Raw genomic sequence first — 24,103 nt, 5'->3', positions numbered from 1 at the left:
CTTATAGAGAAAGCTACAGTGTGCCATGCATGATTCTTTCCAGTACTTGTAGCACACCTGTTTCCGTTCTGTGTAGCACAAAGCTTCTAGTAGGTTTAGACAGTGCCATGATACTCCTGTCTGGATGATGATCAGGGTCTGAATCTAGGATACAATTCAAGACCCACTCACAGTGAATAAACTGTGCAACTCATTGAATGAGTTTGAAATGGTTTGAAAATCAAAAGCTACCAAAATGTACTAAAGGAAAGCAAACAATTACATACCAAAAGAGTGACATTTACCTGATATGGCTTCTTCTTGCAGGAGATCTGTGAATATCAAACAGTGTATTTTCTCTCTTTTTTTGATGAGCTGGCACTGTAACATCAATTAAAAAAGAATAACCAACTAATCTTAATGCAGCACAGAAGTGCTGGATTATCAATTTTCATCAATACAGTTATCACTGGTTTCTCTAAAAGCTTAAATTAAAGAAAGAATTGGGCAGGGGGCTTTGTCACTGTCACTGTACATGGCTTGATGCAGGCATGGGAATTCCATCCTCACCCTCCTTTAATTAAAGAGCTGCGTCTGTCATGACACAGAATGTAAATCAACCAGAGCTCTAGTATTTTGAGTTTATTTGCAGGACATTAAACTCCATACAGAAACCTCTTCATAGCTGATTATATGGGATGTCTTGAAATCTTTATGAACAAATAAACCACAGCAGCTCTTTATCAAAGAAATCATACTCCATGATCCTCCGACTTGCGGAAATAGTTCAAAGCTGCATCAGGGAAAACTCAAACTTGACAGGAACAAGCATTTCTTTACAGAGAGGGTGGTCCAACATTGCAAAAGGCTTCCTAAAGAAGTGGTTGATGCTCTGAGTCTGTCATAAGAGGCATTTGGGCAATGACCTGAATACCATGCTTTTTGTCAGCCCTGAAACAGCCAGGCAGCTGGACTACAGATTCCTTCCAACTGAAATACCTGAGATTTCTCATTTGTGATAATGGCTCCTATGCCATTTATGCACAGTTATAAATTAGGCTACCACTCAAGAGGAGAAGCAGGCATAACAGTAACTATTTTTTCTACGTAATCGCCTAATTTAGTAGATTGCTTTCTGCCAATTATTCTTGACCTAAACCCCGTCCACCCCCAACCCTGAGCCCAGCATAGGGTGGTATTTGCAGAGTTCAATGAGCCAGCAATGCCACCACCACTGACAAACTGACAGACTGTGTCTCAGCAGTCCTATCCACATGGTGAACCACAGCAGGTCAGGGTGAAAACCACAAAACCCCTGTTACTCTGTCAGGGGTGAGAAACAGCCATCCAACTATTCCCTCCCCACATCCATGGTACTCCTGCAGGTCAAGCACTGTCTGTTCCTCACCTATTGGAGGGGCCTGGTATCTCTCAACAGTTTTTCTCTGTCTGAGATTATATGGCCGATCATTTTCTTCCCCCTCAGCTTCTTCTACTTCTATATCTCCATCTTCTTCCTGAGACTCTGTTGGTGGGTAAAAATATTTTCAGAAAACTTCCACTTCATGTCAGAGCTACTTTCATCTTAAAAAAATAACTTTTTAATAGTCATTGAGAATTACTACCCATTTATTAATTAAAAAATTTATTAATTGTCAAATCAGTGGAAATTTGAAGGCTGTGATAAATCTACAGCACATTTTTAAATTTCCTACTAGTTTTTTTACACAAAATTCTGGAAAGGAAAGGAAAAATAAATTAATTCAAAACAGCTTGAGTTATAAAATACTTCAAACATCACTTCTATCCACTGTATTTTTTCTTCAATATTCATCCTTCAAATTAAGGATAATTCCTTTCTTCTCTTTTCCCATAGGAGCCTCAATAAATCAAATCTTTGACACAGCATGAAAATAAGCACAACTTTATGATTCACAGTATCATTTTTAAACACAGCAAAGAACACAGAAACACACTTTATAAACTTTGTGTATAAAGGCACAACATAGGCCCATCTATTAACAGGATCTGAATTTTCATCCATGGATCTCAGAACTAAGACTGCATTCTTATTAACTGGGACAAACCATACCTTCCACAGCAGTTTAAATTAAAAATTGAGATGCAGTATGCTGAAACCTGTATGGATGCCCGAAGCTTAAGTCTGATCTTTTAAGGAGGCTAAGCATGATGCTGATCAGGCCATCAAAGTTAGGTACAATGTCTTCTTTCCTGGTAATTTTTGAACCCTGGACCACTTTCATTCAAATTTTTAAAGAAAAGCAGAATTTCAAATACAGCTACAAGCCTTCTAAAATGTCAGTGGACAGAAAGGAGACTGTAATCAATACCTGACCCCAAAGGAAAGATGCAGGCCTAACTATTACAAATTCTTTCTGATAATTGCCACTCAGCACATGAGAAACATCAAGTCAGTTAGAACACATATAGTAGTAGACAACATTCATCACATCCTGATTTCCACCAGAGGATTGTTACAGGGATTGGAATGAAAGCTCCAATTACTTAGTATTAAGAAAAACAGAAGGAAGGAAATTTACTATACAAACATTTAGAAATCAGGCTTTCTTCTGCTTTCTGAAGTGCAATACATTGCTTTCTTATGGGAAGGAAAACTTCATTTAGTAAGTATTTTGGACAAGCCCCCACTTTTTTTACAACCCATACCTTCTTCTTCCCCTTCTGTGGACACTTCATGGTGGTTCTGAATCCCATAGCTATTTCTCCTCAGTGACTTCCTCCTTCTTTTCACTCGAGAATACATATCCATGTTTTCCTGGAACAAAATTCACATGCACTTCCATCACTACTGTCCCATGTCACTCAGTATTAGTCCCAGTGCAGTAAATAATGCTCCACACAATCTCTAGTCGTCAAGTGTTTTTCCAGCAGAGGTCTCCATAGGCAGACTACAAAAGCAGTCTCATTTAACAGATGCTAAAGTAAATCTCTCAGACAGTACCTAGTCCAGCTAATACAGACTGACATCGGTATCAAGTTTTCATGAAAAAAGCAGATGACAGTCCCTGGTCCTGCTGCTTCCAGGCTACCAGATTATGCTTCAAACCAAAGAACCACCATAGCACATCAGGAGACATGACAGTGAATTTATCAATAAAGGAAACAATGTAGAGCATATCCACTAATTTAATTGTGAATTTTAGTTTATCATGTTTTTTAATGTTATCCACTGAAGAAAATCATAAACCTTTAGACAGAGCTACAGAAAAATGTATCCTGTTTGCAAACACAAACATGCTCTGCCTTGATACGACTTTTACCCAAGATCTCAGAAACTCTGCACTTACAAATTCTGTATCTGTCCACATCCGCAGCCGTTCTACTTCACCAGATCGCCTGTTCCTCCTGATGTTAATATTATCCATTTCCTGCAGGACAGCCTCAGCAGTACTGAAATATATGCAACAGTTAACACACACAAAAAATCAGACTTAGAATACCATGCAGAACTTCAGACATAGCATTCAACATCTTGAGTTGTCTATCAATTAAATACAAACCTAACTATAATAAAATTGAAAGAATATAAACTAACTATGCAAAAGAAGAAATGCTGATGGTATTTAAGTTTGGGGTTCAAAGTAGATAGCAGTATTTTAACAAACTTTTTAAAAGAATTTGGCTCAGTATAAATTGCAGTATATTAATTTGCAACTGCTGAGACATTAGATTAGGTGTCAGTTAAGATTAAATTTGCAAAATAATAAAGTAAAGCTTTTCACCTATATAATTATAATGATGGGAATGCAATTAATACCTCTACCCCATAAGCTTTACAGTTTCTTACCCTGGCCTCAAATAGACACTAGCATATACAGGATTTTCTTTTAGTTAAATCAGTAACATCTAGAATCTCATCATTCAGTATTTGACCTCAAGATCATTTCTCATCTACTATTTAGTCAGCATTCTCATTATCTGGAGAATTTGTAAACGGCTGTCAAAACAGTGGTGGTATTTAAGTGATAACCCTGGCCAAGATGCCTCACTGCTAAAGAAGAGAACAACACAGTATTAACCAGGCCAAGTCAATTATTTGGCCACCTGTCCTGAAGACCATGTTATTGCTCTCCATGGTGATTAGAGTAGCTTTCAACTGGAATTCTACTATATTTGTTTCATATTTATAAGAAGACAGAAACCATAATTTCCTTTTTTTCAAGCTGTTTAAAAGTAAATCTAAAGGGTGAAAGACTGCCTAGAAAGAAAACAGTGGAAGTTCTGGTGACATAAGTCAGTAAAGCCATGCTTTCATTATGAGACCTCCTCTCCATTTTAAACAATGCTTCCAAAATATCTGTGATGAGTGACAGAACAATTTCAAGTCAAATCATGCTGCAGTTTGCTACCAAAGAAAATAGGGTTGGAAGGGACCTGGAAAAGTCAACGTGCTCTGCCAGGCAAGAACACACTACAGAATGCCTAAATCATTCCTGACAGACTTTTGTCAAACCTGTTCTTAAAAACCTCCAGTGATTACACTGTTACCAGTATAAGCTCATATACAGACTTCAGTACCATGATCTTAATCAAATTACAACCTTCATGGTAGACTTTTCCCTACTGTTGATGAGGAGAGGGAGATTCAATTGTAACTAGAAATATAAATGTAACTCAATATAAGTTTGCACACTGATACCAAGTAGTTACTGAGTACATAAAAAAAAATTAAATTAATAAAATATTCAAGGGAATACATTTAAAAATAAAGATCATTCTTGACAATTAAATGTTTATGTTTAAATCATTTTCCAGCTCTGGAAAAAGCAGTTACTCAGAGATGTGACTGCTAAAACTTGTTTTACAGGTGGGAAGATCAGGACATATTAAGTGACCTGCCCAGGGCTACAGAGAAATAATATTTCAAAAAAAGCATTTCTGGCTCCCATTCCTATGCTCAGACCAGACCATGCCTCCCTGACCTACTTTGTCTGCACAGTAAATGTCAAAAAGTGACACCCACCCTATGTGAATTATTAACAAATGGTAAAAAACAAAAACAAAAGAAAGCTACAAACTTTTGATATTTTATGATCAAAATCATACAAGCAAAATCTAGAATGCTTCCAAGCACTGCTGCTAATCACCAATTTACATGACATTTAAGGTATCACTACATAAACAGGTTACCAAGAAACAAACCAGGCTGTGGATTTACAGCACGTCAGGCACTCTGCAGTAATTGCCAACATACAGCTTTATCCAGGTGTAAGGACAGAGTAACTTACTCCTCAGTGAAAGCCTGGGAAGCTACTCTGCATTTAGAGCGTGGGCACCATGGCAGTCACAGCACAGACCCAGCTGTAACTCAAACCACAGCCTAGCTTGTCTCAATGCATCCCCACAGTAAAACACAGACATGGCACTGGAACACAGGGGTTTCTAATTTTAAAAAATCATTAAGATGCTTTGTGAATACAACTGTAGTATCCCCACATACCTGTTTACTAGCTGATCAAACAATAAACTCTGATTCAAAGTTTCAAATCTGTTTTTCCTGGACCGACAACTTTTTCTGACTTCTATATCTCCGTTTATGCAAGCATGGTCCCCATCTCCCTTTTTTTCCCCTCGAAGGGGGTGGCTTTTGAGAGCTAAGAGAAATTTGTATTACTACTTCAAAATGCAGGAAACAACATTTTCACAAACAAGAATTAATAAGAGAATACTTATCAAGGACAATAAACCAAAAGTTATTAAGCACAGTATGAACTAAAGAACTGTATTTAATTCCTATCAAAGTTAATTTAGAAGTTATTTCTACATATTCAAACTTGCTTCCTTAGATGATAATCTTATTTATTATGAAAATTTGGCATTCAATTAAGCATTTAATATTTTTAAGTTAGTATCAATATTAAAATGCACACTTGGCCCACAGTTTCAATTCTTACGTCTTTCAAAATATAGTATAAAAATACCAGATACAACACACTGACTTCACAAGCAAATCTATACCAGCTACTCTGTACAGTGCCAAAAAAAAGAGATCCCACTGCTAATTGTTCCTTAGGCATCACAATAAATAATAAAATACCAAATATGACTAATGAAAATACACTTACATAGAGTCAACACAAAATTAAACAAGACAGAACTGATGAAAAAGGGACACAAAAGACAAAGTGGTTTTAGCTGAGATAAGCAATGAAATGGCAAGTTTGTAACATATAAGCTTTTAGGAAGACTGTTCAAGGTAGCAGGAGCTGCAGACAAGGCAGGTCTCTCTAAAGCAATAGAGTTAGTAATGTTAAGAACCACAAAAGGCCAAATTTCAGATGAGCAAAGAGACTAAGTAAATTAAAGAGACCAACTGAGAGAGGAAGGCCAAAATTAGCTCATAACAGTAATTTGGGAATTAAGGCAAACATTGAGATCATAGCCAAGAGGTCTGAATTGAGAAAAGAAATGGATTTTCATCTAAAAATGTTCCCCATATCCACGGAGAGTATCCAAGATGGCAACAGAAGAAAACTGAGCAGCAACTTTTCTGGTCAAAACTTGCAAAGGAATCAGTAAAGTTCTCAAAAACATATGCCACTGAAAATCATTGACATAAAACCTAATTGCAAAAGCTAATACAAAAAGTTTTGCTATTATTCACTTACATAAGCTACGTCCATTTGGTAGTGTAGCACCAGGCTGAGAAGTTAACCTATGAGAGAATTAGACATACAAATAACATTAACATTCCTTAGCCAAGCAAAAGGCACACAGTGAAAACAGAACTTTGACTGTAAAACGCTCCATGACACTCTGATTTCAAAAGCTTTCCAAGAGATAGTCTTGGAAGAGTTTGTTTCATGCTCAACACCTTAGTAAAGACAAAGCTGCTCAATACCAATTATATGAAACCCCTCCCTGTCCCCAACTGTCAAAGCACCTCTCTGATTAATCTCCTTCATGCCCTTGTCCTGTTAACACTCTCCTTAAAATTCAGAACAGAACCTTGATATAGCTCTCCAAAGGCAACCATCATTCTAACACCTTGGATAAACCAGTAGAAGTAACAGAACTTCTGGCAAGTCTTAGTGACTCAACATCACTGTTACGCACAGTGCCTTGGATTTCGGCAGAACCAACATAAAACTTCGGATGCAAAGACAAGTTGCAGTGAGTTCCAAAGGAGCAACAATATGATTTTCAGTACCCTGGCCAAATTTCATTTGACACAATGATCTAAATTCTCCCAGCTGCATTAAATATTTCTTTTTGTATATTGGCATTTCTAGGTGCTCCAGTACAGGTCTACTCTTAAAAACAAAAGAAACAGAAGGTGCACAAGTTTCAATACATTCCCAATGGCCATGGCTAGATTTAATTAATTTTGTTTTAAAAGAGAAAAATAAACATAAGAAACTTAAGAGATCTATTTTGAGATTTACAAAGCTTTTAAGCAAACTTCATCCTTGCAGTCAACAGTCCAATAGTGACTTACAGTCACTATTACATACAAATCATTTCAAGAATGACTTTGATATGTACATAAATATGAAATACATATCTACAAAATAATTAGTATTAACTGAAAGTTCATGGATCAGGAACATACTGTGTACACTGTCTCACAGCCCCTTGTAGCCGTGTGAGGCACCTTATGGATACAAGGATGCTTTGTAAAATACTATGAAATCAGAGTTATAAAATAAAATTAATTACTTCTGCTTCAAGTTCTAAAAATGTGGCAAGACTGAGGCTATATTCAGTAAAATGTACTTACTAGGCTGAACAACAATAGAAATAAACTTGACCGTTACCCATTCCCTAAAGATGGTAACACTGCTTCCCTAATTAAAATATCATGTCTTCTTATAGCATGAGTACATAAAAATACCAATTACCTTACTAAATTTGGATGCATCAAGAAACTAAAATTCAGACTACATATCAAATAAAATTACTTTATATTTTTTGCACAAATATGCATAGAAAGGAAACAGAGATGAGATGATTGATGCAATCACATTCCTGAAGTCTTAAAATGAAGAAAATAATGGGAAAATAACATGTTTCAAAAGTATGCTCCTGAGCTGCAGCTGACTCCAGAAATAGCATAAGTGGGATAACAACACAGAAAAAATTTGGTATGAGCTCCTTCTTTTCTTGGCACCAGTTACCTGGACTGTCCAGTTGAGATGCTCCATTCCTCTCGCTGCCCAGTACTGCGCGATTTAGATTTTTCTTTGCCCACAGGATCAGCATGTTTTGAGGTACGTTTGGCAGGAGGAGATATGTGGCTATCACTCAAACTAGCATCACTACCTTCATCTTTCTGAAAAAAAAAAACCATCAGATGATACTTACTTGGCTCATTTGCAGATATCCTTACAGAAAAAGGGTAAACTTCAGCTCAGTAAGAGGAAAGTCTATGTCAAACTCTTACTGACCAATTTGTGTGAAATATTAGAAGTGTTTATTCTGAAAACATTACCAGAAGCTATGAAAATATTTAATTTCAAATATTAAACTTCTATAATAGTTTTCCTGTATTTCTGAACAAGTATTGTTTGAATAAGCCATTGTATTTTTTATATATAATTCACAACACTGCTATTCTCACCTTACTTGCAAAAGAGCTAGTAATGCCATAAAGAGAGAAAAGGACTGTGGAAAATTAAGATTATTAAAAACACAGCTATTATTTATTCCACTGATGTTGGTTTTGTCTTTAAAATGCTTAAACAAGCAATGTTCCTTCCCGTAAGAGTTTTCCAGTACCTTGTTCTACCCATCAAACTGTCCAGCACACAGTCAGGAAATGTCCAACATGTTCATTAACAGTAATATGCACTAGCCACATTACACTTAGCATGTTTAAAGAAGCACCCAAAGAGTACCAAATGGGGCTCTTTTTCCTTTGCACTTATCAAAGCTAACAGGGACAGAAACTCAAAGATAGTATCAAGGGATTACTTCAAAGTTGTACACAAGAAATGGACAGACAGCAAACTTCAGATGATCTGTTTTTATTTAGGTGAACTACCACAACAAAACATAAAACCAGGATTCTATTAATGACAAAGTTTAGCTCATGAAAATACTCTGGATGCCATTCAGTGTGACCTTGGGCAAACCTCGTGAAGTTCAACAAGTCCAAGTGCAAGGTCCTACACCTGGGTCTGGGAAATCCCAGGAACAAGTACAGGCTGGGTGGAAAATGGATAGAGAGCAGCCCAGGGAAGAAAGACTTGGGGGTGTTGCTTGACAAGAAGGTCCCCACATTGTGCTCTTGCAGCCCAGAAAGCCAAAAGTGCCCTGGGCTACATCAGCAGCAAAATGGACAGCAGGTCAAGGGCGGGGATTCTCCCTGCCTGTGCCCCCACTCCTGACATCCCACCTGGAGTCTTGTGTCCAGCCCTGGGGCCACAACATATGAAGGACATGGGCCTGCTGGAGTGAGTCCAGAGAAAGTCACAAAGATAATCCAAGGACTAGAGCAGCTCTGCTGCAGAGACAAGCTGAGACAACTGGGGTTGATCACCTTGGAGAAGGCTCCAGGGAGACCCTATAGAACCTGCCAATAACTAAAGGGGCTCTAAGAGAACTGGAAAGAGACTTTTTAACAAGGGCATGGATTGACAGAGGAATGGTTTTAAACTGACAGATGGCAAGTTTAGGTTAGATATTAGGAAGAAATTCTTCCCTGTGAGAGGGGTCAGGCCATGGCACAGTTGTCCAAAGAAGCTGTGGCTGCCCCATCCCCAGAAGTGCTCAAGGCCAGGCTGGATGGGGTTTTGAGCAACCTGGGACAGTGGAAGGTGTCCCTGCCCATGGCAAGGGTTTTTGAACTAGGTGATTTTTAAGGTTCCTTCCAACCCAAACCATTCCATGATTTAAAAAATAAATATCCTTTATTGCAACAATAGAGAAATAATTTTCAAACATTAAGGTCCAGGAATTGTCAGTAAGAACTTGAACTATGACAAAGAGATTAAATTTACTTAAACACAGGGAGATGACCACAGAAGTCCCATTTGTTCATCAGGCTTATGAACAACAACAATCTGATTTGTACTCCAGATATTTCAACATCGTATGTCACATACTCAAGAATATTAAAAAAAATAAAAGGCTTATCTCTTAAGAGAGGCACACAGAATATCACAGCACAGTATTTAGAAAGTGAAATCCAAATGTATGGGTGCAATTTAACAAGACAGCTCAGCACCACTGTGACACAAGTAGAGCCCATGCACTCCCTTGCCTGACTATGCAGCACCATTTAAACCTCCTCAAATCTTCTGATGTTTCTCTGATCCATCCATAAACCAGACCAGCTCACTGAAGTTTCAAAAGCTCACTTTCCCTCTGCTAGATGAACTTCCTACCTTGTCAGCGATCTTAATCATTTCACTGAGGGATCAGAGAAGTACAGAAGATAGTAACTACCACCATTCCTAAATACAAATCCTCCACAGGTGCAACACCTATACACCCAAAACACATGGGCAGCACCTGGCTGGTTTCCATAACACTCTGAAACTACAAAATATCAACTTTTTACAAAATTTTAGTAGCATTTATATTCACTTCTGAACACTGTAAGTATTTGTGCATATATGTTCTGCTTTATTATCAGTTTACTTGTGGACTTAGAGAAATACAACCCTGCTTAGGTCAATTTTAGTAACTATTTTCCAAAACTATACAAGCTCCCCTGTGAAGGATAGAAGCACAGTTTCAAGGTAAGCCACAGAACCAGTTTAAAACCGGCTAAGCAAGACAGAGAAAATGAAACTAGGAAAGATGAAGCAGCATATGACAAAGCTTCACAAGGGGTAACATTAAAGCTATTTGCCAGCAGTGAAATTAGTAGTGCACAGGTTCCTGTATTCCATCTCCACCCCTTTCCATGCAAAAAGCCAAACTCCTCCAAGTCCCCTATCATCACCTTTCTCTGCATTTCCTCCAGTGCCTTGCCTCTGGTCCCAAGTCTCAAGTTCAGCTAGGATCTTGTCCTGTCAGCTGGCAGTTAAAACAAAATACTGGCAACAGAGCCAAATTCTGCTACCTCAGGTCTCCCTCTACTACAAATATTCACAAAATTCATAAAAGTTGAGGATCTTTGAGATCTCTAATGCTGTCAAATGAACATATACTGGCAAATAGCTTCAGAAACTGGAATAGCAGGCTGTCAGGGCGATCACATGAGCGATCAGTTCCTTGCAGCTGCCTAAGGAACCAGACTAGCAATTAAGGGGTTTATTTAATTAGGTTATTCTTTGTTTAGGCTATTATTGTCAGCTGAGCCTCACTTGTCTGCATATTAACTCTATGCACAAACTCAGCAAGCACAAACCAAGTTAAATTTTAAGATATTCAAGTCCAAATACTAACCTACATTAGAGTACCTGCTATATAAGAATGACTAACACAGAAAATGTTCTACCATGAAGTAGTGACAAAGCTACTACAAAGTTGAAATCACTGAAATTTTAAATACATTACCAAGAATCCAAGCTCCATTTTCTAGTTAACAGACAATTTTAAAAATTCAAGCTCTAGGGAATTAAAGCAGACTACTATCCAGAACCTTCACTACCCACAGTAAAATACAGATATAGTTTTCATAATACTCAAGAGATTATCCAAACTGGGATATGCTAGAACAAGAAAGAAAATTAATTTCAGTTTGGGAAGTCTTTACCGAGAGCAGTCTATCCACTGCTTCCTCCCATTTATAGCAAAACAGGTCTAATGATTCCACAGCACTCAACATGCTCCCTCAAGGAACTGGGTCTCAAACCATTTATACCTTTAATGATTAAAAATAGCACTTCAGTTTCAACCCAGAAACTTATTACTTCAGAGCAGATATAATGAAAATGTTCTGGGACTAGAAATATATGATACAAGCATCAAACTTAAAAATTAAGTAATTAATAATGCAATTGCAGACGTAGGAACCAATGCACTGCACTCAAAGCTCCTAATGAAACACTGGCACTGAAGCAAACGCACTCACATGCTGAGAGAATGCAGAGAATATGAATTAATAAAATCTTAATCATGTCAGAAATTGCCTTCAAGCATACCAAAGCAACAAAGAAAAAGCAAGCACAGAAGAATCAAAAAATGACTTTATATAGTGTCAGAAGATAAAAAGAGAGAAACAAAATTTAATGCAATAGCATAGATTCAACAGAGAGACCCAGCAAACTCCAGAACAACCAGAACCACCTCTTACGGAAAGCACTCTTGCTAGAAATGAGTAAGGAAATAACTGGCATTAACATGATACCATCCATGGTCTAGACTGGCAAAACACAGTCTTCATTATCTTTGGATTCAAAAGTAAAATGGAATGTGACAGCTGAATGAATACCATAAACCAGCTGTTGAGCTACGATTTGATTTAAGCAGAGGCAGTGGGGGGCAAACTGGTAACACACCTTCATTGAAGGCACTTGAACAATGATACTGATATATCTAGAAACAAAAGCTAAAATTAATAATAAAACAAGAAAACATATATAGCTGCATATTATCTCTATGCTTTCTCTGCTTCGTATGAAAAGGAGAAAAACACAAACACTGTTTAATACCCATCTGTGAGCAAGCTATAAATACACTGGTATACATTATTACCTGTAGTCTCTTTTCTATCATCCCTGAATTTCAAAACACTAATTTGATACTAACAGAGCTTTATTTAAAACATGTAGTGTCCTTTGATACTAACAGAGCTTTATTTAAAACATGTAGTGTCCTTAAGTTTCGGAAAACACAAACTAGAAATCAATTAATAAAACTGACCTTTTCCTCCTCAATTTATCCTCTTAGAACAGTGACCACACCAGTACAGTCTTTCAACAAGACCGAAGAGCACACATAGCAGGGGAGTACTCACTGACAGTGCCTTCAGGTGTATCACAGGAACCAGTTGACTAAAGCATGACATTTGGTTAATTCCCAAGTTAAAATACAAAGATTACTTATAGCATCTTTGAAGGAGAAAGGGTAGGGGGGTTTTGTTTCTTCTGTTTTTTAAGTTGAATCTCCTGGCGAACAGAATAATCAAAAAACTCTTCTTAAACTGCTGGTCTGAACACCCCAAAATAATCCTAATCCAGCAGACACAGAGAATGAGTACAAACCATCTCTACCACTGGCATCTCCAAGCATGTGAACACAAGTTCACCAAGTTCTCAAGTAAGAGATGATATAACATTCAAACCACAACCACACCTTGCAATTTCTGAAAAGGACTGTCTGGTTTGCCACAGGTTCGTCTGTAGCCAGACAGAGGCATGCAGACATGAATATCTGAGTTATCCACCACGGTCAAACTTGCTGTCCTCACTGTAGTTTGTGGGGCACACCCTGCTGAGTGTCTGCCACGCCCTGAGCACTCACACCTCTGCTCACACAGCTCCTCTCTCAGGCAAATTTTCAACCCACTCTCTTAAACGCTGCAGCTGTTTCATCTACTGCCTCTTCCCATGTCTAAACACAAAATTAATGCACTGACATTCAATCACCAACTGACCAATCCTATTTCTCTGCGTTTTGTTAAATGCACAAATAGCTTTTCTTTTTAAACCACTAAACAAGCACGAAAGACCCTGAAAGTTACTTTCTCTTAATAATATTGAAATAAATATTTTCAAAAAATCTGTTTCAGCCACAGGTTTTCAAAAACCTCTGCTTCTAACTTTAGTTAAACCCTAGCTTCTGATATTGAAATGTAACTTCTTCCTCTTCATTTGACTCTGAAAAGACAAAAATTTCAGACGTTTATCACTCGCATTTTTACTAACTTGGAGAAACTAAATCCAGGTCCCCTTTTTATTTCTAACTTTCTATTTTCTAACTTAAAATACATCTTTTGATTAACAACACATCTTCTTGCATGTCCCAGATTATTAATCTGGACACTTATTTTAAAAATACATGTGATAAAAACTGGTGTGCCTTTTCTCCTAGCAGTTCATACGAAGTTCTTGAAATGGACTGTCCATTAAAAGATCTGAAATACTCACGGCTCTTTAGTGCATTTAATAAACTTTTATATCCTACAGTATAAAAAGATAAAGTTGTCTTTCCAAACTGAAACTGTTATTAATGGGAAAAAAATTGACTGTGTCCCCAGTACCCCAATTAGTTAAACTCATGTCTCATCCTTGCCTTCATAAAACCATTCAGTTAACAACTTGCTTTCACTGAAACGCTAATACATTTCAAACACCAGTAAAATCCACCAAAAACACTGTCTAGCTGCCTGTCCAGTGATTCTGGAAAAGCCACTTGTTCCTTTGTGTATCAGTTTCTGCAAAGGTAAAAAATATGGATCAAAATATTAACTCCTAAAAAATTCAATTGCATTAAAGATCTGCATTAAAATCTATTGATGAGAGATAGGTAAGAGCTAGGTTTTGCTAGCATCAAGCTAATGCATTTTTAGGCTAGGCATACTAAAGTTTAAAAAAATCAGAGGGCTTCACAATCTCTTTGAGATATTTTAAGTTTTGTTAGGTTCCAAATTCTACTTACTTGATCAACAAACTTTCTTATTATGTGATCATGTCATCTGACCAGAACCTAATAAATCCTTACAAATCCTATTTCCTTTTTTTTTTTAAGTTCACCACTTTGCTTTATAGTTCCCCCCCCCCCCCAAAAAAAAAAGGTGGGGGGAGGAGGAGTAAAACTCTCCTCGTGCTTGGTACAAACGTTCCAAGTAGCTCAAACTCTCTCATGATCTCAAACCAGGTACCACACCTTGGCTTACACATCCACAATATGCCCTAATTTCAGGATGACACACCACACTACCCACTCTCTCCAGCCCCAACACATCCTCAGAAGCTCCTCTCTTCCCCACCCCAATGCACATTTTCCTGGCAAATGCCTTCAGCCCCTCATGTAAGGGAGAACTTGGCTGAGTGCTTAGTGGGAAGAGGTAAGACCTGATACACTTGTCTGGGGAAAGAAGGTAACATGACTGAACTTGAGGTCGAGCATAATACAGCACCCTGTATTTGTGATGGCACACAACATACTGCTGCAGGCTGAACATCTACCTTTGTGTCCTAAAAATCCAGTGTAAAAGCACTTTTACTTCAAGGCTACATTGGATGGGGCTCTGAGCGACCTTATGTAGTAGAAGGTGTCCCTGTCTCTGGCAGGGGTTGGGAAGAGATGATCTTGAACATCCCTTCCAAACAATCCATTCTGCCTCAGCCTTCAAATGACAAGAAGCTGAGAAATAAATGTATTTGGATTAGAGTACATTAACTACTTTAGTGAGAACTCCAAGTTTCATGAAGGCCCTGATGCGTTAACCTTGCTGACAGCTTGAATAAAATCATCACCTTAAAAGAACACATCTCCTGGTTGCAGTTCCCTAATTTCCACTTGTTTGCACACAGTCATTTATCAGACATTGGCTCTCCACAGGTGTTAGGGAAAAATAATGTTCATGCTTAAGTGCTTGATGATCTTGGAATAAACAACTATTAACGATGTATTTCATTAGTGGTAATGATAGTAAAGAATGCCTGAACTGCAGGATGATCTGAATCCTTTTAACATTCAGCTTCTGTTATTTTTTTTTTAGTGAGCAATGTTCACATCAATAACAGCCACTAAGAACACAAAGAATACCATCATCTGGACTTTTTCAGAAGAACAAATTCTTCACCATTTGGTCAGATTAAAAAAAAAAAAAACACAAGCATATCTCTTGCACTGGAAGATCTGCTTTATTATTTCAACAGATTTCCATTTTATTTCCTGATACTCTTCAACCCTAGAATTCAGGTTATTTAATAAATGTGAAAGCTTTTAAGAAAGGCTAAAAGTTTGCAAGTTAAAAATATAAGTGCTGTTAATTGGGGATTTTCACACCTGCAACCATTCCCACTGTCTGTTATAGAAAAAAGACACCTGTTTATATCCACACCAAGTGAGTGCCTGTCAACAGCTTCAGTGTGACACACAAAAAACTCTTGCAATCTACAGGTTACTTGGTTAATGAACGAAAGGGAGAGTGACCTACAGAGAGCAGCCTCTGCCAAACTGTGACAGAGGCCATAAATAGTGAGCTGAGCTTTATCCTCCCATCATCAGCAGCCTGCTCCACCATGAGCGCTCCTCTCTTCTCTGTGCCTTCACCAAAATTAGGATGATACTGTGAAATTTCAGCTAATAATCAAATTAGAAGGATGGAGGGGAGGCAAGGGGAAGCCAGGAGATGTGGAGAAGAGGATTAGTTTCAGCTGGACCAGTAACATGATCGTGATCCCGCTGATCAAATGGCCTGGCAAGCATTAATACTGGCCAGTCTGTTGTTTTCACAACTGTAGAGTTCACAGCTCGCAGCACATGTGAAATCACACACCTGCAGAAGAGCAAGTCCACTGAGAAGAGTTCTCTACTTGCTGTATAGGGTCCACACCTCACTTTGAAGTATTTCTAGTCAATCCACTTAAAGGAAGTTTTTAAAACCACTGATCCTCCTTATTAAACACTGAAGGAATACTAAAAGTAACACATTTTTAGTGAGAACTACATTAACTATTTCTATGAGTTTCTAGACTCTGTTAATAAAAACTTTTAAAGCAGAAATTATATTTATGTAATGAATCAAGAATCAATAATTATTACAGTTCTGATGTGGAAAGAAATGAAAACATTAATATGTTTTTCCTACCCTCAGTCCTCGAAAATCCATCTTATTTCTGTGTAACAGTCACATCCTAAACAAAGCTTATAGGACATGGCCTCCTTCAATACTACTATAAATCTAAATAAAGACACAGAATTATCTAAATGAGGATAGCAAAGAGGAGAACGTAGTGAGGAGCCCTGAACCAAACTGCTCCCCAAGGTTTGGACATGACCAGGAAACAGACTCAGTAAACTAAGCAAAGAAATGTATGTAGCAAGGGAAACTAGGAAGGTGGCCTTCTGTGTCAATAAAAAATAAGATCAAAAAACACTTTTGCACCCCTAGCTACAATGCACTTGAAGACGGTGTTTTCAAAAGTGAAAAAAGACATTAAAATTGCATACAATTGTGATAGAAATCTTAAGATTAATGTACTGAAATTCAAATCATAATTAAAACAAAATTCTAAGCCTGAAGGACAAATCACAGAAATAATAGAGGATAGTTATTAAGTATTTGAAATGAGGGACTGCTGAAGCACAGCAACAAATTTCACTGCAAGTAATCTCTTCCACATGTAGAAAATGAACAGATTCTTCATTTCAGGTTATTTAAATAGCTTGGCTCAACTATTTATCCATTTAAAATGAAGGAACTGACTGGAGAAAAGCAAAATGCCCCCTTCCCACTTTATGAAAACAACCAATCCAAAGCATCTGCTCCAAGTGGAACTGGACACAAACTTTCTATCAAAGCTTTACATTAGTTAGGCCATCAACAGACACTACTAGAAGCATAAAGGCAAAACCACGAAGTTCAGTACAGGCTACAAGAACTGTGGAACTTGGAGACGCTTCTAAGTTCTGTATTTCTAATAGGAGAACTAAAGCTGCCTCCTTCATAACTAGTTCAGTTGGAGCTGAAGCTAATATAGCATACACATAGTGCAAAATTAAAAGGCTTACAGAAGATTACAACTGGTCTTACAACTCACTGAAAAGTTGCCTGTTTTAGTAACTACCAAGCAAAAAGAAACTAAATTTATTCAGAAAAAGAATCCAGGCACATATAAATGCAAACCAACACTTGAGGAATTTAAACCAGAATTAATGGTTAAAATAAACCATGAAAATCCCATGAAAGGTAATGAAGACAATATTTCAAGAGTGAAGTCAGACTGAAAAATTGCTTTGAAAAACCAGCAAAGCATGAAGTGTACATAAAAAAAAAGGATAAAAACATACTGTCAGCTCCCTTTGCAGTAAATGGGTTCATAAGTGATATTACCCACAGAAAAAGGAATCTATTAGAGCTAAAACATCTAATAAACAATCAGCAATCTTTCAAAGGGTCACAGCCACAAAACAGCAGACAAAATTCACATCAATGAAAGCTTCAGTTCACTGATGCCTACTTGCTGCATGCTTTGTTTTGAGATGGGTTTTATAAAGTTTTACAGAGAAATCATTCAAAGCATCATTAGACTGGAATTAAAATTTTTCCACAGCATATAAAACATTCAACAATTTAGGGCAGGGTGTGCAAAACCATACCACATGCATCTGAAACTGCAGGGGGATAGAGGTGATCAGAATATAATTACCTGAGCTAATTATCGTGCATAACCCCAAGCTGTACACAACTCTTGCAAAATTGTCATGGGCTGCCTCACAGCCATGGGTCAAACCTTCTGTTTGAAGTTCAGACAGAGACAGCAGTTGGAGAAGCAGCTTTTATTAATATTACTTTGGGACAAGCCCAATGTTCAGAGGAAGCAATGCAGCACATGAAACATCAACACCATTTCCTGAGTACTCTTTGGAGGTCTTATCCATTCACTGGATTAGCCCTTGGATTACTTCCTTTGAAGGCCCTGGAACAGTGTGACAGCAAGGATAGCCAGCTTCGAACAGGACACACCACTGCCTCCCAAAACAAACCATGGACACTTCACGCGTCCTGACTTCAGAGAGCAGCCCAGACTGATCTGGCAAGATACAGAAGAAGAATTCAAACTCAGGACAGCCTTTCAGAACCACAAAATGATCACAAATGCCAACTGTATGGTATTTTGACAGAACCCTGAACAAAGACTCCTTCCAACAATTGCTCCATTTCCCTCTGCTCACAGCTGTATTAACACCACACGGCCAAGGAATGGCCTACATGACTCATTTTAGAACACTGATTTTTCCCTGCTAAATCCCAAAAGAACAGCAGACCACTAAACCAGAAAGAAGCCGAGATTTTATTACACACCGAAAAGATGAGCTTTCCTGGGAGTCTTCCTTTAAATTAAATTGTTTGGAATAACTTCACAAGGCTTTATATTTCAGGATGTATTTCAAAAAACTGTAAAAGCATTAGCCTCTGCACTTTTACTGATGCCACTGCAAACTCAAACACAAAGGCAATGCAGTTCTTTAAAACAGGGATATTGGACCAGAACTTTTTTCTTGAAGAAAAAGAAACAGGTGGCCAGCAAGTGTCATTTATCCAGCATAAGGGGGAAAATATTTTTTTACAGGTTTATTCTAAACACCAGAGCATCCAGAACACTGTGAAACACTACATAGAGAAGGTCTTTCATAAAGGAAAACTTGATTTTTAGAAAGCTCTATTGGGTATGTGTAAAACTTGTAATTTAAGAGAAATCATAGTAAGTTTTACATTTGCTATGTTTTCACTGACCATTGAAGGCTTTTCGAAGAGTAAAATGTAGCAACAAGTTTACGCTACAAAAGCTGAAATTATCACCCAGAAATCAGAAGAAACACTTCTATGCCTACAGACTGAGAAACCACAGTGGGAGACGCTGAAACACACCGGCAACACAGGGCACAGAAATGCTGCTTAGCTCTCCACCTTTCCACTCTCCAGCACCCGATGTCACTCCTGCAGCCCCTGATTGCTCCCATTAGCAGTTAAGTACAATGGAGAGCTCTAGGCTGCACCGAGCAAGTTGAACAATGTTGGCAGCACTACTTTTAGGGAGGATCATGCTTTACAATTATCACCATGCCCTCAAGTAGCTCTTAAGGCACTGCTAATGCTTTCTTGGCTAATTAAATTAAGCTAACCTTGTATACATTTCTAAAATGTCTAACTAGTACACTGACATGATTTAAGAGTGTCTATTACACAATAAATTCTTGATCAACGCTTTTGATTTGTGCTTTGAGATGACTAAGAAAAATAATTTCAATTGCCAAAGAAGTGTTACAGCAATCACAGCTTAGTGTCTGAAAACATCAGACATCAGTAGATACAAATTGCAAATTTAACCACTTATGGTCACAGCATCCTTGATGTTTTCATAGTGTGAATGAAGTCCACTGAACCTATAAGCCTTCTGTTAAAATTCTGTGTCTCTGTAAAAGATTTTTATGAGCTTTTCTTGTCAGAATGCTTTAATATAAAGCTAGAACACTTCCCAAATTTTAATGCTCAGAAGATAAAAAATCTGTATTTTTATACACATATGTATAATTTGTATAACAACAGAATATATATTTATGTAAACATAGCTTAAGAATCTACTAAGTAGTGTGTAAATTAGTCCTGGAAACAGGAAGAAAACAAAGCCCAGTTTTTCCCTCTGTATCCTCTCTATGCACTCTGCTATGACATCATCTCAGACAATAAACTTCTTGGCTTCTTGATCCATTTAGTGAGGGATTTTGTTCATTTTAATCTGGCTTCTGGTAAGCAGACAGACACACATGTATTCATCTCCATCACTGACTGCGTGGTCACCAATCAATAATTCAAACCAGTTTACTTTTCAAAGCCTGACGTCATTGCTTTCTCCACGCTGAGCGAGTACTACTGAGGGAATACACTGAACCAATAAAGGCATTTAGACTATTACAGTCCATTTCCACAAAATGTGTGCTGCCTCCAGATTCAGATCAAACAAAAAAGGACACTATTCACATATAACTCAGCATAATATTGAAGCAGAAGACTAGAAACTTAAGTTCTTGGAAAAGGAGAGAGTCGAGCCAATCCTTATAAATGTATGCAAAAAACCCAAACAAATGAGAAAAAAAAAGCCACAAAAACAGTAAATCAGAAAAAGCCAACTGGAAAAAATAAGAAAATAGGAAATAGATACAGAAGAATTAGAAGGCAAGTCCTATCCCCTCATTTAGTCTACTCAGCATCTTACAGGATGCCATTATGTCACTAACTCAGTTTTTGTTGCTAATAAGGAACAGACAGATGATCTTTTAAAATACATTCTGAAAGGTGGCTGCAATTATTCCCACTGAAGAGCATTTCTCAGGAAGTCCCAGTCAAAAGCTCCATGCAAGAAAATTAAGTCACATACTGCAAAGAAGAAGCGTCCCATCTCTGCCAGAGCTCCAAACTCTAGCTGCCCATTAACCCGATTAACTGTTGGTAGCAAGGCTGGTTTCCTGATGTGACACCCAAAAGATTTAGAAAGGACAGACTGTTCCAGTCTACTGGAAAAAAAAAAAAAAAAAAAAAGAAAAGAAAAAAGAAAAAAGCAAAAAACATACAACTGCGTGAAGACGATCCCAGCACGCTTTCTGAACACAGCCTCACTATCAGCCTCCTGACAGTCACTTGCAAAAGGCTTTGTCTCCCTACTGCTATACTTATTCATGTCCTAATCACTGAGATCCTTCTCTGGCACTACTTCAAGAAGATTCAGAAGCTCAGAAAGACACTGTATCGCTGACAGTACTTACATCTGAAGAATAAATAGAGTTGTTCAAAACCAACTTTAAAATACAGTGAGATATACATATTTTATAAAACACACTGGATGAGGGAAATAAGGAAAAAAACCTTCTTGGATAACTTCTGCTCATATATGGCAATTATATCTTAAAAGGAAAGAAAAAATCCACCTCAAACACATGAGATGTGGAGCAAAACAAGTTCAGTCCCATCCATACACCAAAATTTACATTTAACTTTAGAAGAAATGCTCCTTTAGGTGTATGGGCAATATCTTGAGAAGTATTTACAATGTTTTACTCTATTTTGCACAATATCCTTTCCTTACACCATTTTAACATTTTAATGATTTGTAGTAAAAAAACACTGTTCATGAATTAAAAATTCTTGGAAAGAAGCCCAAGCTAGTTTTCTTAGCAGCAGTAAGCTCCCTGAGAAGTAAGCCAGTAAGGGTTACTTCAAACTTTGCTTCACAGACCACAAGACCCGCGATTTGAATAAACAGAAACTGCACACTAGAACAAGCAGAACAGCTTTTTAGCTTTTTGCAGCTATGGTGCTGCATCCCCAGGAGTCCACTGAAATTAAACAAGGAAGAAATAGGGAACAAGGAAAAATTACGATGGGGGAAGGGAAGAACTGGGAAGTATGAAAGCACTGAAAACAAAGCACAGGAGGTATAGGATATCTCATCAGTGATTTGTATTTGGTTTAGTATTTTAGACCAAATGGATGGAGTAAAAGGTTTTGTGAGAATTCCAGGTGACATCCTTATGACATGCCTCTGGCTGCTGCTGCTGTTTTTCTACTTGGCTGATTAACCTCCTCCTTTGCACGGTAGGGACATGGTGAGTTGATGCACCACTGTCAAACACTCGGACCCTCAAATATCACTTCCATATTTGCATTGCTTTTATTGATTTTTATTACTTTTATTGAAAGACCTTTAAAGCAATACGTGAAGTTTCATCAACCAAAGAAAAAGTCCTGCCTACAATTCCTCCTGTGGGAGGAATTTCTTCACAGACAGGATCATTAAACATTGGGAACGGGCTGCCCAGGGAGGCAGCGGAGGCACCAGCCCTGGAGCTGTTTAAGGAAAGACTGGATGTGGCACTCGGTGCCATGGTCCGGTTGACAAGGTGGTGATCGGTCATAGGTTGGACTCAATGATCTCAGAGGTCTTTTGCAACCTCACTGATTCTGTGATTCTTTGATAATTAAAAACAAAAATTTCAGGTTTTGTCAACAGAGCTGTTTTGAGACAAGGAAGAAAGGAGACTCCCAAATTCTTTCTTACAGTTCCAATTTACCAAATGTTAATTCTTCAAGTCGGGCTGTAGAATTTCACTTGCAGTTAGCGTGTCTAACCCAAGCAACCACAACAAGTTTGGCTGGGAAAGCATTCAACTTAAACTTGACGGCAAAAATCACAGCCTCCGAGCCACAAAAACGGGGCGGGGGGCTTTCCCGAACACCAGCTTCCTCCAGTCGCAGCCGCCAGACAAATCGAGGTCATTTAGGGAAAAGGAAAAAAAAAAAAAAAAAAAAAAGGCGCAGACACACATACACACACACAAATATACACACACACGCGAACCAAACCCGGGCCGAGGTTTATTGCGAAGTTGCTGCGGGCGCAGCTCCCAACTTTTGTCTGGTGGCGGCAGCGCCGGGCGCGGCCGCAGGGGGAGCCCCGCGCCGCCGGACCCCGCCGGACCCCCGCCCGCCGCCGGCCCCGCCGGGCACCGGCACCGCGGCCGCTGCGCCGCCGCCCTGTCAGCGGCCCCCGCCGCCCTGGCGCTGGCCCCAGAGGGACTGCTGCTCTCCGCAGCTGCCCCCCGCGTCCCTGCCGGCCCCGCGGTGCCTCCTCGGCGCGGGCTGCCCGCCGGCCCCAGGGTCCCTCCGACAGCCGACAGCCGTCTCGGCAGCCGCCCCCCGCCGGCTGCCGTGCCCGCAGCCCCCCCCGCGCCGCGGCACCAGCGGCGCTGTCCCCAACGATTCCCCGGCCTCGCCTCGCCGCCTCCCTCCCTCCGGTCCCCTGCGGAGTCCCCGGTCCTCACCCGCGCTGCCGCCGCCTCCTCCAGCCCGGCCGCATCTGCCTTGGTGCCCCTCTTAGAAGAGCGGGTGCGGGACGAGATGAAATGGCTGCCGGCCCCGGCCGCCGCGGCCGCCGCTTTGCCCAGGGGGCGCAGAGAGCTCTTCCTGGTGTTCACCATGGCCCCGGCGAGGGGGGACACGGGGGGCGCCGCCGCCGCCGCCGCCGGCGCGTAGGGAGGAGGGAGGGAGGGCGGACAGGCGGGGGCTCGGGCAGGGAGGGGAAGGGGAGGGAGAGGGGGAAAGGGGGGAGGAGGGAGGAAGGAAGAAAAGCCCTCCGGGGAGGCCGCTCCGCCGGGCAGAGACGCAACCGGAGCCGCGCCGGCTCCTCCCGCCGCTGTCGCCGCCGCCTCTCGGGCTCAGCCCGGCTCTAACTGGCCGCCATTACTGTCCCTGCTCCCTTTCTCTGCTCGCTCTGCGCCGCCCCCGCCAGTCGCCGCCGGGGGGCGCTGCGGCCCCGGCGCGGCCGTTCTATCCCGGCGCCGCGCGCTCTATGGGCCCGGCCCGGCCCGGCCCGGCCCGGGGGAGGCGGCGGCGGCCGCCGGTCCCCGGGGAGCTGCTCGGGGCCCGGCTCTGCGGCGGGGACCGAGCGCTGCACAGCCTCACGGCCCCGCCGCGGCCTGGAGAGCGCCGGCTGGGCCTGGCCTGGCCTGACCCCGTGGG

The 24,103-nt window shown here is 39.9% G+C and overlaps 1 protein-coding gene across 5 annotated transcripts in view; it reads right to left on the bottom strand.

Moving 5' to 3' along the window:
* Positions 1-24,103, bottom strand: part of ATAD2B (ATPase family AAA domain containing 2B) — a 75,323-nt gene that overhangs the window by 50,824 nt on the left and 396 nt on the right. For 2 of the 5 annotated variants that reach the window (XM_030269449.4, XM_030269448.4), the window contains exons 1-8: positions 23,407-23,850; positions 8,139-8,293; positions 6,630-6,676; positions 5,462-5,615; positions 3,309-3,411; positions 2,668-2,776; positions 1,388-1,504; positions 285-360 (exon numbers count right to left, since the gene is read on the bottom strand). In XM_030269449.4, the coding sequence (XP_030125309.4) occupies positions 285-360; positions 1,388-1,504; positions 2,668-2,776; positions 3,309-3,411; positions 5,462-5,615; positions 6,630-6,676; positions 8,139-8,293; positions 23,407-23,562 (917 nt within the window). In that variant the 5' untranslated portion in view covers positions 23,563-23,850. Of the gene's footprint in view, positions 1-284; positions 361-1,387; positions 1,505-2,667; positions 2,777-3,308; positions 3,412-5,461; positions 5,616-6,629; positions 6,677-8,138; positions 8,294-23,406; positions 23,864-24,103 lie in introns of those variants that run through there. The other 3 variants (XM_030269447.4, XM_072926318.1, XM_041714752.2) reach the window with 3 other exon arrangements.

This window comes from Taeniopygia guttata, chromosome 3 (assembly GCF_048771995.1).
Source record: "Taeniopygia guttata chromosome 3, bTaeGut7.mat, whole genome shotgun sequence".
NCBI classification, from domain to species: Eukaryota; Metazoa; Chordata; class Aves; order Passeriformes; family Estrildidae; genus Taeniopygia; species Taeniopygia guttata.
Note: the sequence above shows the minus strand (reverse complement) of the source record. Positions and strands in the feature narration are given on the sequence as shown.